At 42.7% G+C, this 16,987-nt stretch overlaps 1 protein-coding gene across 1 annotated transcript in view; it reads right to left on the bottom strand.

Annotated features, from left to right (window-relative positions):
- Positions 1 to 216: 216 nt before the first annotated feature.
- Positions 217 to 16,987, bottom strand: part of ATP6V0E1 (ATPase H+ transporting V0 subunit e1) — a 36,033-nt gene continuing 19,262 nt past the window's right edge. The window contains exons 3-4 of the mRNA XM_079703363.1: positions 9,378 to 9,507; positions 217 to 707 (exon numbers count right to left, since the gene is read on the bottom strand). Of these exons, the coding sequence (XP_079559489.1) occupies positions 9,414 to 9,507 (94 nt within the window). The 3' untranslated portion in view covers positions 217 to 707; positions 9,378 to 9,413. The remainder of the gene's footprint in view (positions 708 to 9,377; positions 9,508 to 16,987) is intronic.

Here is a 16,987-nt window from a genome sequence, read left to right as displayed (position 1 = left end):
ATCTTTGATTCCTCCAGTGGCTACAGTAAGCACTCAGGTGTTTACCGGATGATTAAGAACAGTACTTACCAGACTCCTCAGGTATCTCAAACTACATAGCCAGGTTAATCCATCCAAGCTACGTTTGGACTACAAAATCATTTTTCAGAAAGCCATTATCCAGAGACAGAAGAGCTTACAGAAATGAGTTTAACAAACACCGAAACCAGATTTCCATAGAGAGCAGAAAAATAATTTATTCCAAAGGAGGGCAGAAATAAGAAACTCATCCTGAAAATATACTTTGGTGTAATTCTGGTGGGACAGATTTTCCCTCTGAACATGTTCTCCTACTGACTGCCCCACTGGAGTCTTACTGTCATGTAATAGTTTTTAAACACTTCGCTGATTCTCATGTTGTGAGCAGGCAGGAGCCATCTTCAAATCCACAGTTTCCCAGGAGAGAGTAATGTTATTTCTTAGAAGAACAGCACTTTCTATCTCCGAACAGTACATAAACATTTTATAGAGGCAGCACAGTTTAGATTCAATAGGCACATCATTCATCAAAGTGTAAAAAAGGTGACAGGAAAAAATACTGCATTGTAGAATAAGATATTCAAATGTGGTGGGAACGTTTAAGGCAGCTGACAGCCAAAGTGGGCGAGTCAAGGAAGGTGGTCTGGGTATGGAGGTGATTTTGCATCTAGAGGAGTTCTCTTCGTGACCTGCAAAACAAAACCGTTCCAGTAACTGGGCCTTTCCACCAACCTCAGGAGGGCAAAAGGGTAACACCGAGAAAGTCAACCAGGCCAATAATTTTAAATACACAGAGGCTCCCTAAATGAAAGTGGGCTCAGTTAACGTGCAAGTTCAGGCAGGTTTTGCAGGGCTGTGACAATAAGTCCAGTTACCAAGGACAATGCTAAACTGAGGATCCCAAGTCCCGGTTTGACGGTGTCATAGAAAGCAGGAAGAGTGGAGCTGACTAAGACCCGTTGCACTGGAACCTGACAAGTTCCCTTGGGCTTCAAGAATCTGTATTTGTACTTCCGCTCCCACAGGCGGGCAAGCTGGTCCCTGCGTCAGACTCCTACAGAGCAGGCTCCTTGCTACTCGAGATGGCTCACCGTTCTGGCCACCCCAAGTGTAGGTGACAAATAAGGATTTCTTCTAGAAGCTTAAAGCTGCAACACCACCTTTGCAGAGCTGGCAAACATTTAAAATAGGTATCTTCACACATCAGACTGCTAACAGCGGTCGCAAAACTCCTTCACGCAAAGCTTATTGTATAACGTCTTTATAAGTAAAGCCATATGTGCTACTTTTGAAGTTAAAGAGAAAAGATAAAGAGAAAATAAAAGTTAAATAGTGTCTTTAAGAGGTGATTTCCACACAAGCCTCTGAGTTAGTGGATAAGAAAACAAGCTGGTTGTGGCCCACCATTTGCCAGGGTGTTAAGGGAGGTGCAGGCGGAGTGAGGGGCTAGTTAAGTGGGGATGAGGCACGGCTGCAGCAGGCAGGTCTGGAAGGCTGGAGGTCGCAAAGCCCACAGGGAGACCACACGGGCCCTTGCAATTTCCCAAGCCAGTGGGCACACACCCTGGAGAATCCCCAGTGCCAGGTGATTAAATGGCGGGTTTCCCAAGGCTCCGGGGCCAAGGTGCCCAGAAGCAGACATGAGACTGCTTGCTGGTAACTCTTACTGGAGCAAGCTGGGTAGGCCAGCCGCCCTCCATGGTGGAATGCACCGGACTGCCGGGGACCCACTAGGGCAGGACAGTGCAAACAGTCAACTGAAGATGTAATTTGAGGACCATTTTTACCACGTACTAAGGAAAATAACTGTAGCAGGCTAGGTAGGGGCAATGACCAGAGCTACCGGTTTCTTCCATGGCTTCATGAAACCTTTCCTCTAATCTCACGATCATTTTCTCTTCTCTTCCTTAGGCCAGCAGAACAGCCCTCTGCACAGACCTGAGTTCCAGGCAGATTATTAATTTACTTGAGAATATGTGAAGCAGTGAATCCAAATGTTTTGTGTGTGAAGTTCCTATGAAGAGCATATGGTCAGGGGACTTGCCTGCTGGCGCAGTGGTTAAGAATCCACCTGCTAATGCAAGGGACACAGGTTTGAGCCCTGGTCCAGGAAGATCCCACAAGTCACGGAGCAACTAAGCCCGTGCGCCACAACTACTGAGCCTGCACTCTAGAGTCCGCACGCCACAACTACTGAAGCCTGCTCACTCTAGGGCCCGCGTGCCACAACTACTGAGCACACCTGCTGCAACTGCTGAAGCCTGTGTACCTAGAGCCCACGCTCCACAACACGAGAGGCTACCGCAATGAGAAGCCCACAAACTGCATTGAAGAGTAACCCCTGCTAGTCGCAACTAGAGAAAGCCTGCGCGCAGCAATGAAGACCCAACGCAGCCAAAAATAATAAATTAATTAATTTTTAAAAAAGAGCATATGGGGGCTTCCCTCGTGGTGCAGTGGTTGGGAGTCTGCCTGCCGATGCAGGGGACACGGGTTCGAGCCCTGGTCCGGGAAGGTCCCACATGCCGCGGAGCAACTGGGCCCGTGAGCCACAACTACTGAGCCTGCGCGTCTGGAGCCTGTGCTCTGCAACAAGAGAGGCCTCGACAGTGAGAGGCCCGCGCACCGCGATGAAGAGTGACCCCCGCTCGCTGCAACTAGAGAAAGCCCTCGCAGAGAAATGAAGACCCAACACAGCCAAAAATAAATTAAATAAATAAATTTATTAAAAAAAAAGAGCATATGGTCAGACTTCCTCACTGTTTAGGCCTTTCTGGATGAATGAACAATCACAGAAGGGGAAAACAGGTCTTCACTTTTGGAAAACCACACAGAAAGAGGCAATAATCTTCCCTCAAGCTCAGTGATACCAGTTTAAGATTAATGTGAACGAGCATTATGCTCTATGGCATAGACTTGTGGTTTGATTCTGGAGTGAATTAAAGAAGCACATATATATTCTAATCATCTCTCTGATATGAAATAGCCATTCTGGGGTGGAGGTGGGGAACTCAACCAAAGGGTCCATGTTCTCATTTTGTAAAATAAAGGAATCACAAGGCTACTTTCAGATAAAACTGAGAATGAAGACAACATAAAAATATTAAGGCTAGAATCAAGAAATCTGTTCAGGGAAGGATGATGAGTGAATATATATATATATATATTTTTTTATTTTTTATTTTTTATTTTTTTTTGGTACGCGGGCCTCTCACTGCTGTGGCCTCTCCCCTTGCGGAGCACAGGCTCCGGACGCACAGGCTCAGCGGCCATGGCCCACGGGCCCAGCCGCTCCGCGGCATGCGGGATCCTCCCGGACCGGGGCACGAACTCGTGTCCCCTGCATCGGCAGGCGGACTCTCAACCACTGCGCCACCAGGGAAGCCCTATATATATATTTTAAACAAAAAAGAAGAGGTCTCATTTTTATCTTTATTTTTTCGTTTCAGATAACCTCGCAAAATAATTCCTTCTTTACTCTCATGGTAAGGTATGTATTTATTGTAGGAGATTAACTACAAGAGGTATTTAAGCAACCTATAAAGGCCTGAGTGTTTCACAATTCAAGGCAAAAACAGCAGAGCTAAATACATTTAGGAAAGAAGAGATCTCTGGGAAGCCAAGTGGCCAGGAAAGGAAGTGCAAGGATTTGCAAGCTGGACACTCAGAGAAAACATCAGAAAGAATTAAGAGAGAATGGGCGAGTGGAGACAAGAAACCAGAATGTTCGCTGAATAGTGTGTTTACTAACCTGCCTTCTACATTAATGACTGCGGTAGGGTAGTGAGGCAGGAAAAGCTAAGTAAAGCTAATTAGGTCAAGAGCATGAAAATGGTATGGCTGGAACCAGTAGGTCACGGAAGAAAGTTGTGCAGAGAGCAGCGAAGGTGGTTGGAAGGCAAACTAGGCAGGCCTTGACCACCAAGTTAGAAAGTGGGATAGAATCTGCAGACTAGTCATTCTTATCTTTTGTGGCTCATGGGACCTTTGGTGACCCTGACAAGCTGTGCTGACAACACATTACATACAGCATTCCAAGCGGCACGTACCCATTAAAATCAGGGACCTTGGGTTTAAGAAAAAGCCCTGCTGTAGCCCACGGAGAGCTACTCAAAGTTTCTGGGGCAAGCAGGATGTGTTTCAGGAAGTACTATGTCAGGAAGATAAACAGGGTGGTGGTTTGTAGATACCTTGAGTGTAGAGGCCGGCAGACATGATGAGGAGCCACTGCAGTAATTCAGAGCCGCAGTGACTGGGTCAGATAGTAGGGTCCCCAACAGAGGAACAGAGTAGAGAGGCAGACACAAGTGACATAACAGGCTCAACTGGATTCAAGGAAGAGGAGAAAGAAGCGATCGGATGGGTTCTAGGTGACGGGGAAAACTGTGACAGGCTTTTTAACCATAAAACACCTTGCACTGTTTTAACTTTTCACAAGTATGGCTTAATTCCAACCTCTCAACAGATCACAAACCCCTTCAGAGTCCACACCCTCCTCTGAAATCCCCACTCAGTACTATGTACCTTGTGACGCTCAAATATTTTTGGAATGCATAGAAAAACAGCTTCCTCAGGGCAGAGGCCTAATTACCAATAGTCTATTCCTCTCCGGTCCAGACTTTGAATAAAATAGAATGCCTGCCCTTTTAGGACTGCGGTAAACCATATAGGCTTATCTCAACTTATCACCATGATGCGGTTAACCAACTAACTTACAGAACACTGGTCTAAAGCCATTCCAAGGAGATTCTGTACAAATCACACCCCCAAAGCTGCAGGAAAATGGGACATTGGAAAAACAGCAACCTTGATGTGATAGTTCCATAAGCATCTCAGGAATCGAGGCTCTAGAGGCAGCCAAGGTTGGCAGGGGGCAGAGATGGTGTGAACATAGTTCTTCGAAGTATCGGGTAAGATTTCCAGCCAGTAAACATAATGTGCTATAACTCAGCCTATCAACATATGAAAGAAAATCACGGCAATTAAAGTGTTTAGAGTAGCAAAGGACCGGCTAGCTGTTCAACCGTGTTGTTCAGGATCAATTCAATTTCATCTGTATAGAATTATTGTCTGAAAGCTTTCATGACTGCTCCTCATTTTTCTCTGCTGAATACCATGCCTGGCTTACACCTCCTACTTTCCAAATCTGGCCTCTTAAAGAATCACATACAGAATTGAACACTTTTCCTTACCAGCTGAGGACAGGCCTAAATCTGGTTTCTGCACTCCTTTATCATCCCACAGTTGTGTAAAAGTTCAAAGTTCTAAAGGGAATTTAGCTCATTCTTTGAATTTTACCACCAAGAAAAGTGAGGTCCTGTCTTAAGAGTTCTGTTTATGGGCTTCCCTGGTGGTGCAGTGGTTAAGAATCCGCCTGCCAATGCAGGGGACATGGGTTCGAGCCCTGGTCCGGGAAGATCCCACATGCTACGGAGCAACTACACCCGTGTGCCACAACTACTGAGCCTGTGCTCTAGAGCCCGCGAGCCACAACTACTGAAGCCTGCGCGCCTAGAGCCCGTGCTCCGCAACAAGAGAAGCCACCGCAATGAGAAGCCCGTGCACCACAATGAAGAGTAGCCCCTACTCGCCACAACTAGAGAAAAGCCCACGCGCAGCAACGAAGACCCTACACAGCCAAAAATAAATAAATAAATAAATAAAATTTTTTTAAAAAGAGAGTTCTGTTTGCTCCAATGTTAGGATTAGATTAGATTAGATCTCCTGATGTGATAACTCCATAGGACTAGAGGTACAGTACTACCACAATCACTATCTCAAACATGGAATCAATGTGACATGATGCTCATAACTAGGGCTGCCTGGCTGTGCTCTATTTCCTGCCATTCTGCTTTTAAAGGAACAACCGTTAACATAAGGGTTTCAAGCAGTCCTAGTTTGTGCTGTGGACCAGAGTGCAAACATTAGGAATTCATCATTCAGGTTACAGACAACGTGAAACTGAAAAGAATGGGCAAATGACACCAGATCCACACACACAGTGTTATTCACTGTGGGCCCCATTTACTTATGGTAAGAGATGGAAATGAGGCTCAGAGAAGGTAAGTGAAAGGCAATGCTAGAATGAAGATCTCACTCTGAGAGGCCTGAGGTTCTCAGCTTTAAACCCCAATCAATACCACCACCTAACATTCACTATAGTTAAGAGGAAGGACAGAAAACAGAACTTGATGGGGAAAAAAGGTGGGGGGGAGGTTTTATATATATATATAAATCAGATTTTTAAAAAAATATCTATATAAAAGGGAATCAAAACCCCTTTAGGCAGACAGAACTCTAAGGGAAAAAGAAGGCTGCCTACCTATCAGGCTGGCAAAAATCCAGGCTGTGAGGAAATAGAAATTCACATACATTGTTGGTAGAAATGCAAAAATAGTACAATCCCTATAGAAGGGCATGTAGTAATACCTGGAAAAAGTATTATACCTTTAACACAGAGATTCTATTTTCAAGGACTCTAAGCTAAAGAAAACTGGTAAAAATACAAAATGTCATACACACAGGATGGCACTGTGGCTTTATCAATAATAACAAAAGACTGGAAATAATGCAAAAGGATATCAATGGCTATAAAAAGAATTAAGGAAGATCTCTATACACTGATAGGATATATTGTTCAGTGAAAAAGAGCAAGGTACAGAATAGCATATGTAATATGATATCTCTTCTGTAACAGCTGTGTGTGTCAGGGAAGGATGGATAGATACATACACACACACACACACACACACACACACACACTAAGTATTTGCTTATCTCTGCACAATGAAACACTGGAAGGATATAGACTTCTATGAATATATCTTACTTAAAATTTTGACTCTGGAAATGTTTTACATATTCCAAAAAATGTAGCCAAAAAAGGAAAAAATTACTATAAATTGAACACAAAAATAAATCATCTTAATCTAACTGTATAACAAATTGATAACCACCAGAGGAAATAATTTCAAGTGACCACAGAAAACAGCATGTTGTTCTTTATTTGTTCTAAGAACAAATAAAGCAGCAAAGAAATCCTAAACTGCATTCAATAACCTTATAGTTAGTAGTTACATTGGTGTAATTTTGAAACTATTTTATATATATTATATGATAATCAAATTAAGTAATTAAGTTACTGTCTTTAGGAGCCAAGATTTTCAGCATATGTGAATGATATTCAAGTATAAAACTGAAGAAGTCAAATAAAAACCCTGTAATGTTAAATCTGAATTAGAAATACTGACATGAACCCGTGATTTTTTTTTTCTTTTTAAAAATCCATACTTCCTGGCTTTGTCCACTGTAAAGGCTTAGAAGCAACAACACCCCAACAGAAATGAATGCACCTAGCAATCAGATCATGGTTTATAAATACCACTTCCACTGAAAGAAAAACAGGGCCAACTGGGCTTGAGGACTGACTAGTGAACCAGGGAATCCTTTCAGTGGGAAATTTATTAGAGGAACAGCTGATTCCAAGTCAAGAAACATACAAGAGAGGTCTGGGACACCCTGATGTTGCCAGAAAGAATACTATCAAAGACTAATATCAAAGGGACATAGAAGCCAGTCTAGACAGGTGCCCACAGGGCCAAAGAAAGAACAACTGAATATAAAAAGGATAATAAACATTTAATTGATTAAAATTGAAAAGGAAAGAAAACCTCATTGAATACCCCAGAAGTAACTTGGGCACCAAGTTACTCACTTTGAAAACTAAAAGAGGGACTTCCCTGGTGGCACAGTAGTTAAGAGTCCGCCTGCCAATGCAGGGGACACGGGTTCAAGCCCTGGTCTGGGAAGATCCCACATGCCGCGGAGCAACTAAGCCCGTGTGCCACAACTACTGAGCCCATGTGCCAGAACTACTGAAGCCCACATGCTCTAGGGCCCATGCTCTGCAACAAGAGAAGACATCGCAACAAGAAGCCCGCACACCGCAACGAAGAGTAGCCCCTGCTAGCCGCAACTAGAGAAAGCCCACATGCAGCAACAAAGATCCAACGCAGCCAAATTAAAGTAAAAAAGAAAGAAAAGAAAATTAAAAGAAAAAGATTAAGTGTGTATCCCACCTTTCTTACATGATCTACATTTCAAGGTTAGTAAATAACTCTAGTTGATAAGGAAAAGTTCATTTTTAAAAAATTTATTTATTTGCTTATTTATTTATTTATTTATTTATTTATTTATGGCTGTGTTGGGTCTTCGTTGCTACGTGCAGGCTTTCTCTAGTTGTGGTGAGCAGGGGCTTCTCTTCATTGTGGTGTGCGGGCTTCTCATTGTGATGGCTTCTCTTGTTGCAGAGCATGGGCTCTAGGCATGAGGGCTTCAGTAGTTGTGGCACACGGGCTCAGTAGTTGTGGCACGCAGGCTCTAGAGCACAGGTTCAGTAGTTGTGGCACAAGGGCTTAGCTGCTCTGTGGCATGTGGGATCTTCCCAGACCAGGGCTGGAACCCATGTCCCTTGCATTGGCAGGAGGATTCTTAACCACTGCGCCACCAGGGAAGTCCAGGAAAAGTTCATTTTTATAGAAATATTTCACCTAATCAAATACGGAAGTAATAACAAAAACTAGAAAATCACCATTTTTGCAATTTCTACTGCAATGCTTCATTCAGGCTAAGATCATCAGTGGATAAAATCACTGGATAAAGGTTGACAGAGGCCTTTACACCTGCAGGGACCAGAACCCACTGATCACCTTGGCATCTCTAACGACCAGACAGCCAGACATCACGTCTCTCCTGACAGAAGGCAATGTGAAGTTCACAGAACCACTGAAATACCCTTGCCAAAAAAGCTGAACCTGAATCTAGTCAAACATTTAGCGCTAACCTCCAGTTAACATAGTAATGCAGACTGAAGAACCAATGAAATGACAGGCTTTCTGACTCTTGGCCAGTGAATAAATCACTCCACTACACCACTCCTTACTTCCCTGATCCTCAGAAGCAAACGAAACCTGCAATTTTGAGACCAATTTTCAAAAAGCATCTGTCTCTCTCTGTCCAAAGCATTCACAGATGCCCTTCATCTAAAATCTGTCAGCCACGTAAAGTTGCTAAATCTCAAAATACCAAGTACAAATAGTCACATTCCTGATTTGTGTCTGAAAGACCACATGCAAACATAATTTATTTAACTGGCTGGGTAAGAATACAATTTAAAAGAATCTTATGGATAAATCCTTTGGTAAAAGTGAATGGCCTAAGTTCCAAATCTATTTCTGCAATTCAGATTGTGTTTGCTTTCAGCAGCCTGCCCTTGCCAAGTGTTAAAATGAGGAGAAGTCCAGGCAAACTCTAGCTGACCGATTGACAACACTGATGTGAAAGGTCAAGGGCATAGTCACCTCAATGACTGAGCACTGGCGAGCAGGTCTTCTTACTCAAGGCCAATGATGCTTGAGGTACCAGATGGTTTCATTTTTCAACTGCGGTCCAAAGAGAGGGTTGAGTTGGGCCAGAATTGCAATCAGCCAACTAAAAAAATAACGGGGGAGGAAGGACAACAGAGAGTGGTGAAATCATGTTGGAACGGGACCATTTTACATTAGGATGAGAAAAGTGCTTTAGTAGAATTTAAATCTATTCTGTTCAGACCAAACCTTCAATACACTTAAAGTTCATAGAGCACATTGTGCTAATGGAAGCATGTCTTGTAAGAAAAGCCTTCACAGAACACACCCTCCCTTCCTTTGATACATTATTGACAAAGCAGTGAGGCTTCATCATAGTATGTCTCTTTTCTCTTTTTCTTAATTCCCTTTCCAAGTAGTCAAGATTTCCTGAATTCATATGATATCGTCACCTCAGGGTGTTTTTGCCTAATCTCAGCTTATCATCATCACAACTTCTGGGCTCAGGAAAAATCAGTTTACTTTACTTTATCCATTCTCCAAATGCTAAGACCCACAACCAAAATGACACATCCATTTTTACTGGTATAGCCAAGGTTAAATTTCAGCCCACTGTCTCCCAATTAGACTACATCACTTGAGCACCCCTTCTCTCATCACCATCACCACTAAAACGTGTTACATATCTTTTGGGCAGTAGTGGAGCTGAACCAAATGGGCATCTAACTCCCCCTGCTTACTTCAGATCTAAGTAACAAGGTATTCCTCTGTATCACAGACCGATTATGGAGGAAGTATGATGGTGTTACATATTTACCTCAGGGTTGGAAGTGCAAAACAGCACATAGCCAAAACTGTCTTTAAAGTTTTCTTCTACTGCTCACAAAGTTCTGAATAAATGGTTTTGTATCTGATATAGGAATTCATATACTCAGTGAAGTTTGAGAATCACTGAACTAAGACCAAAGCAAAGAACAAAAAGAAAGACAGTAAAACATTTGCAAATCATATATCTGATAAGGGGCTAATATCCAAAATATACAAACAACTCGTACGACTCAATAGAAAGACAGCAAATAAACAGCTGGCTATTCAAACCATTCCATGTTTTACTTTATTAAACAAATATTTAATGAGCACCTGCTAGGCTCCAGGCCCCAGCAATACAAAGGAGAAAATGAAATGCTACTGCCCTCACAAAGCTTACGGAACGTAATGTCAGGAAGGAAATAAAGTGAGGCGAAGGAACACAGCACGATGGAGGTAGTACTCCTTTGATGGGGTGGTCAGGAAGGCCTTTCCGAGAAGGTACTGCTGCAGACGAGCACAGAATGAAGCAGAACACACAGCGCCTTTAATTCCTATTCAAAATACATGAGTTTTTGTTTAAATTAGAAATTAGAATTGCTCTCGTCTGGGGGGAGGGGGTCTGGTAAACAGGCCCAGACTCCAACTACTACTGATCTTGGAGGATGGAGTTTAGCATCATAATCTGATACCGCTGTCCTCTCTGCATGGGATACAGGGACCTGCTTTCTGAGGGAAAGGAGCGATCCTGCCTCAGCTATCCTGTAGTCTCCTTCTACAATTTTAGGACTTTAAATTCCCCTAGAAGAGGGGAGCCAGCCAAACGCACCATTGTCTGGCTGGATCTCTTTTCTTCCATTTGCTGTAATTTTTAGAACTCTTCCAATAAAAGGATCAAAAAGCTGATTCTGATCAGCAATGATCAGACTGCTGGAGAATCTACCAGCGCCAGCAGCTTCACCTACAGAAACAATGTCCCCGCCCTCCCCACCCCAGCCCAACAGGAGGTGGTTCTGTGATAGGAAACGTGACACCTGAGGACAGCCAGCCAAGACAGCTACCTCAAGCTGACTTACTTTATAAACAAAAAATTCAGATGAGACTCTCTGATCTGTCCTTAGAACTACAATATTTGACGCAAACAAAATACCCATACTTGTAGTTGAGGTTTAACATCTACCTGAAAAAAAGAAAGAGGAGGGCAGCACAGGCAGACACACTGAAGAGCTGTGACTGCAGTGAACAGTAATGGTGCAGAGCTGAGAGTCATGGAAAATTCCACACAGACCCAGGACTTTCCCGATCCCAGCAGGCAATGGAAGCAGACAGTACAAACAGTCGTCCGTCCTTTCAGGACAGAATGAAATACTGGCCAGTGCTTAGAAATGCTGAATAAAAAATACGTTAGAGCCTTGCCTCTGTCGCCTCTCTTTACCAAAAATGTATGATACTGAATAAAAACACCATCTCCCAGTACTTTGTACGATGTGGGATAGCGATGCTTCTGAATTCTGACTTCACATTATAATCACCCAGGGAGCTTTAAAAAAAAAAAAATGATGGCATACTTCACAAATGATCTCTCTTTTAATTCTCCCACAACATGATTAAGGAAATTGAGGCAGAGAGAGGTGAAATGATTCGCCTGTGGTCACAACACTAATTAGGTGGTAGCAGCTCCTGAACCCAAAACCAGGTCAGACTAATGTTCTTACAAAAGTTACCTTCTGTACAAAAGTTACCTTCTGAAATATTTTAACTGACAACAGTTCAGAAAGCATCCATCAGTTTAGCTAAATCTAAACTGTCTGGGAGTTAAGGAAACAAAGAATCCATCTGCTAACTATAGATGAAGCCCATCATGAGCCTTTGGCACCTGAGGTAAAGAAGAAATATCCAGAAGCAAGAACGAAGTCCACTCTGCTTGCTCAGATCAGTATTCGGAAACTTTTTTGAATTTAATTTTACGTCCTATTTTTAATGTTTCAAATCAAGTAAAACATCTTACTTAAAACAACAACAACAACAGCAAACCAAAGTTCAAGAAAATTCCTTGGGAAACAGCCCAGGTCAGTTCATTTGAAATTTCCTGGAGGAAATTCCCCCCTCTAACCAGATGAGCTCTGCGTCTGCCCTTCTGATTACTGCCTGACTTCAGATTTTTCTTTAAAGCTGATAAACACAGTGGGGAGAACTGGAAGGAGGAAAAAAAAAAAAAAATCCACTCTGAATTGATGGAAGTGGGTGGAGAAAGAGATCATATTCCAATGAATCTGTTACTTCACGTGTCCAAGAAAATAGAACTAAATGTACTCTCCATGTTTGCCCAAACTGTTCCACATGTCTCCACAACCTGAAGTCCAGCCCAATAACTAACCTTCTGAGCTTATTCAAACTACCAAGGCGGCTATGGCACGGTAACATCTTTCAGAGAACTGAAGAGCTGGAATGCACCAGAGGTCAAGTTCACGGTCCTCATTTTAACAGCAAAGAAATTATGTCCTAGGGAGCTTAATACTCCCACAGCGAATCAGGGATAGAGCTGGAAAGGGAACCCAGGACTTCTGAGTCCCGTGATACCAGGTTGCTTCCACGGGGTATTAAGGATGAAACAGATCAGGCAGCCTAGGAGTTCCTCTTTTATTCCACATTCATTTACCAATGCCATGCTCCATCGTCAGGCCCTAAGGCTGCCCAGAGGAATCAGCTGAGGGGCCAACCCCCCAACCCTGCCCCCAGGGGCTCATGAGCTTGTGAGAGACAAACCAAGGGTGGGGGCAGAGTATGCTCTGCAAGAGAGAGGCAGAGGGTACTTCATCTACAAACACTCCTGGCCACTTATCTTGAGCTCAGCTCTTGATTATTAGAATTCTTCAAGCACAAAATACGTCCTCCCCACAGAAAAGGCTATATACTGAGCTCTCTCAAATCCTGCTTTGTTCTTTTGTTCCACATTCAGATATGAGAACAGAGAACAGAGGCATGGTTACTTCTCAGTGATGCACAGGTCAAGCGGATAACTGCTCAGCTTCCCTGCTGGAATAGGGAAGTCCAGCTAGGACCTCTCTTCTGATCTGCTGTCCCTCCAGCGAGGGCCATGATAGGAGTAACCTCTATCACCTCCTTAAGAAACAGCAGAGAAGTGACTTGCCCTGTCTCTACCGAGATGACCTCTGTCAAATATCCTTATCCCAATCCAATGACACAAATTCTTTCAAGGGCAGCAGTGTTATTATACACTATTAGAAAATATGGGATTCAGTATTAGACAGGGTTGGATTTTAATTTTAACTACATCAAATATTAGTGGAGTGACTCCAAGCAAGTGAGCTTACAACCCCGAGCCTCAGTTTCCCCTTTTGTAAAATGAAGATAATAATCCCTGCCTCAAGATATTAAGAATTAAAGGAGGGACATCCCTGGTGGTCCAGCGGTTAAGACTCTGCACTCCCAATGCAGGGGGCCTGGGTTTGATCCCTGGTCAGGGAACTAGATCCCGCATGCTGCAACTAAGATCCCATGTGCGGCAACGAAGATCCCGCGTGCCACAACTAAGACCTGGCACAGCCAAAAAAATAAGTAAAGATAAAAAAAACAAAAAGGGCTTCCCTGGTGGCGCAGTGGTTAAGAATCCGCCTGCCAATGCAGGGGACACGGGTTCGAGCCCTGGTCCAGTTAGATCCCACATGCCGCGGAGCAACTAAGCCTGTGCGCCACAACTACTGAGCCTGTGTGCCACAACTACTGAAGCCTGTGCACCTAGAGCCCATGCTCTGCAACAAGAGAAGCCACCACAATGAGAAGCCCACGCACTGCAACAAAGAATAGCCCCACTCGCCACAACTAGAGAAAGCCCAGGCACAGCAACAAAGACCCAATGCAGCCAAAAATAAATAAATAAATTTATATTAAAAAAAAAAGAATTAAAGGAATAATATATGAAAGTGCTCCGTGTAGTAGCTGACAAATAGGTGTTCAATAAATACTACTTATTCCTTCTCTTTCTCTGTGAGACAGCTAAAAATGCATTCAAGCCACAGAATGAAATACAACCTATTTTACTTTACAAAGGAGTTTCTCATGCTGCACTGAGTCATGCTCATCTCCACCTCCTCTCCCGCACCCACCTGCTCTGCAGTAGGCAGAATTCTAAGATGTTGCCCAAAATTCCCATCCCCTTGCGTACACACCCTGTATAAACAGGGGATGGTGGATATGTAGGGACAGTCACTGCCGTGATTAGATTATAAGATACAGCTGGCTTGACAGAGAAAAACAAATACTGTATATCACTTACATGTGAAATTTAAAAAATAAAACAAACTAGTGAATATAACAAAATAGAAACAGACTCACAGATATAGAGAACAAACTAGTGGTTACCAATGGGGAGAGGAAGGGGGGAGGGGCAATATAAGGGTAGGGAATTAAGAGATACAAACTATTATGTATAAAATTAGCTACAAGGATGTACTATACAACACAGGGAATACAGCCAATATTTTATAATAACTATAAATGGAATATAACCTTTAAACATTGTGAATCACCATGTTGTACACCTGAAACTTATATAATATTATACATCAACTATACCTCAAAAAAAAAAAAGATACAGCTGGCTTTAAGGGAAATTTCTATCAACAGATGTATGGATAAAGAAGATGTGCACATGCGCGCGCGCACACACACACACAAATGGAATATTACTCTGCCATAAAAAAGAATGAAATAATGCCATTTGCAGCAATATGGATGGACCTAGAGATTACTATACGAGGTAAGTCAGACGGAGAAAGACAAATATCATATGATATCACTCATATGTGGAATCTTAAAAAAATGATACAAAGGAACTTATTTATAAAACAGAAACAGATTCACAGACATAGAAAACAAACTTATGGTTACCATAGGGAGAAGGGGAGGGATAAATTAGGAGCTTGAGGTTAACAGATACACACTACTATATATGAAATAGATAACCAGCAAGGACCTACTGTACAGTACAGGGAACTATATTCAATATCCTATAATAACCTATAATGGAAAAAAATCTGAAAAAGTATATGTATGTGTGTGTATATATATATGTATATGTATAACTGAATCACTTTGCTGTACACCTGAAACACTGTAAAGCAACTATACTTCAATTTAAAAAAAAAAAGAAAGAGAAATTACCTCTAGTGAGCATGACCTAATCAGGTGAGCTCCTAAAAGGGACAGGACTCTTCCTGATGAAGGACATTTGGAGTGCGTGTATCACTTATTAATTCATTGCCAACCATCTTGCAACGCACCCTTTAATATGTGCTCTGTAATAAAAAACTGAATCCCTTTTTCTCCTTTAAAGTAAGCATGATGTTAAGCTTTCTCAGCAGAGGTAGCTGGAGGGACACAGCATGGGCTAGAAGTTGGGGGAGTGGGTATGAGGACATTTGGTGGAATCTGCACAGGCTCTGGCCCAGAACACGGCTGCTCTTTGATCTAGAGACTTGGCCTGGAAATAACCTCTCTGCAGCCCTCTCGACATGAAAATCAGAGCCCCTGCTTGGCCTACATGCTTTGAAGTCCTCCTGCTCACACTGGCACAAGAATTCCCACTACACACCCAGGCCACTGATCTCTCCAGCCTGCTCTGCTACCTGCACTCAGAGGGTGGCCAACTGCTTGCCCAGCAACTCCAGACCAACTCCAGCCTGGCCAAACTAATGAACTTCTCTGCTATCTGGTCGGCTGAACTACACCTTCTCCAACAAGGTCTGAATTCTTTCCAAGTTTGTCCTTGCTTGGGTACTCTCCCTGAACCCTAGGATACCATATGGAGTTTCCTTCTATCTTATAGTTACTCTTCTGCCATAGTAAATAATTACATTAAACTTCCTGTGTTGAACCTACTGTGTGGTTGCCACCTCCTTATTGGACCCAGACAGCTACAGGATGAGGAGGATTTGACACAAAGGAAGATTCTCTCTTGCTAGCTTTGAAGATGGAGGAGCTACATGGCAAGGAATGTGAGTGTCATCTAGGAGCTGAGAGCAGCCCCCAACTAATACCCAAGCCAAGGAAATGGGACCTCAGTCCTACAACCACAAGGAGCTTAATTCTGCCATAGCCATGGGAGTTTGGAAGAGGACCCTAAGCTCCAGATGAGAAGGCATAAACTTACTTTCCATTAACCTGATGCCAACTGTATCTCTGCTATGGCCCTTTCACTACTACAATACAAAAATAGGAATATGCCCTATTTTTGCCAGCTCTAAAGTTGAATTATCTTTTCCTTTCTTTTCTCCATACTTTCTATACTAGGCCTTTCAGTTCAAATTCTCTTATCTGCCAAATTATAAATGAAAAGATTGTATGGTCAGAGTAAGAAAAATAAACCTTTTAATATAGTAGATAATAATATGCTGGGCCAGGTACCTAGATTTCCTTTCCACTATTAACAATCAAGACATCCAAATATTTTACATGAATACATGAGAGAAATGTAAGCAAGTCTCAGACCAAAAAACTAAGTGAAGGCCAAGTACCCAGAAAGGAAAATTAAGTGACTACAGGTTGCGTTCCATACTTTGAGAGCATACACTAAACCAGATTAACTTCAGCTTTTATTTTCAGACATCACAGGGCATGAAAAACAGTAGATAAAGCCCAGGGCCCATTGAAGGTAGAAAGTCTAATGAAAGTTTCACCCACACACCCCAAAAAAGCTAAGACCTCAAAGGGTTCTGTCTCAAGATAAGGAAAAATCAAACAACCCCCTTAAGTGGAATGCTAGGAAAATCAACTGT

This window comes from Hyperoodon ampullatus (genome assembly GCF_949752795.1).
Source record: "Hyperoodon ampullatus genome assembly, chromosome: 4".
NCBI classification, from domain to species: Eukaryota; Metazoa; Chordata; class Mammalia; order Artiodactyla; family Ziphiidae; genus Hyperoodon; species Hyperoodon ampullatus.
This window is presented reverse-complemented; position numbering and strand designations above follow the sequence as displayed.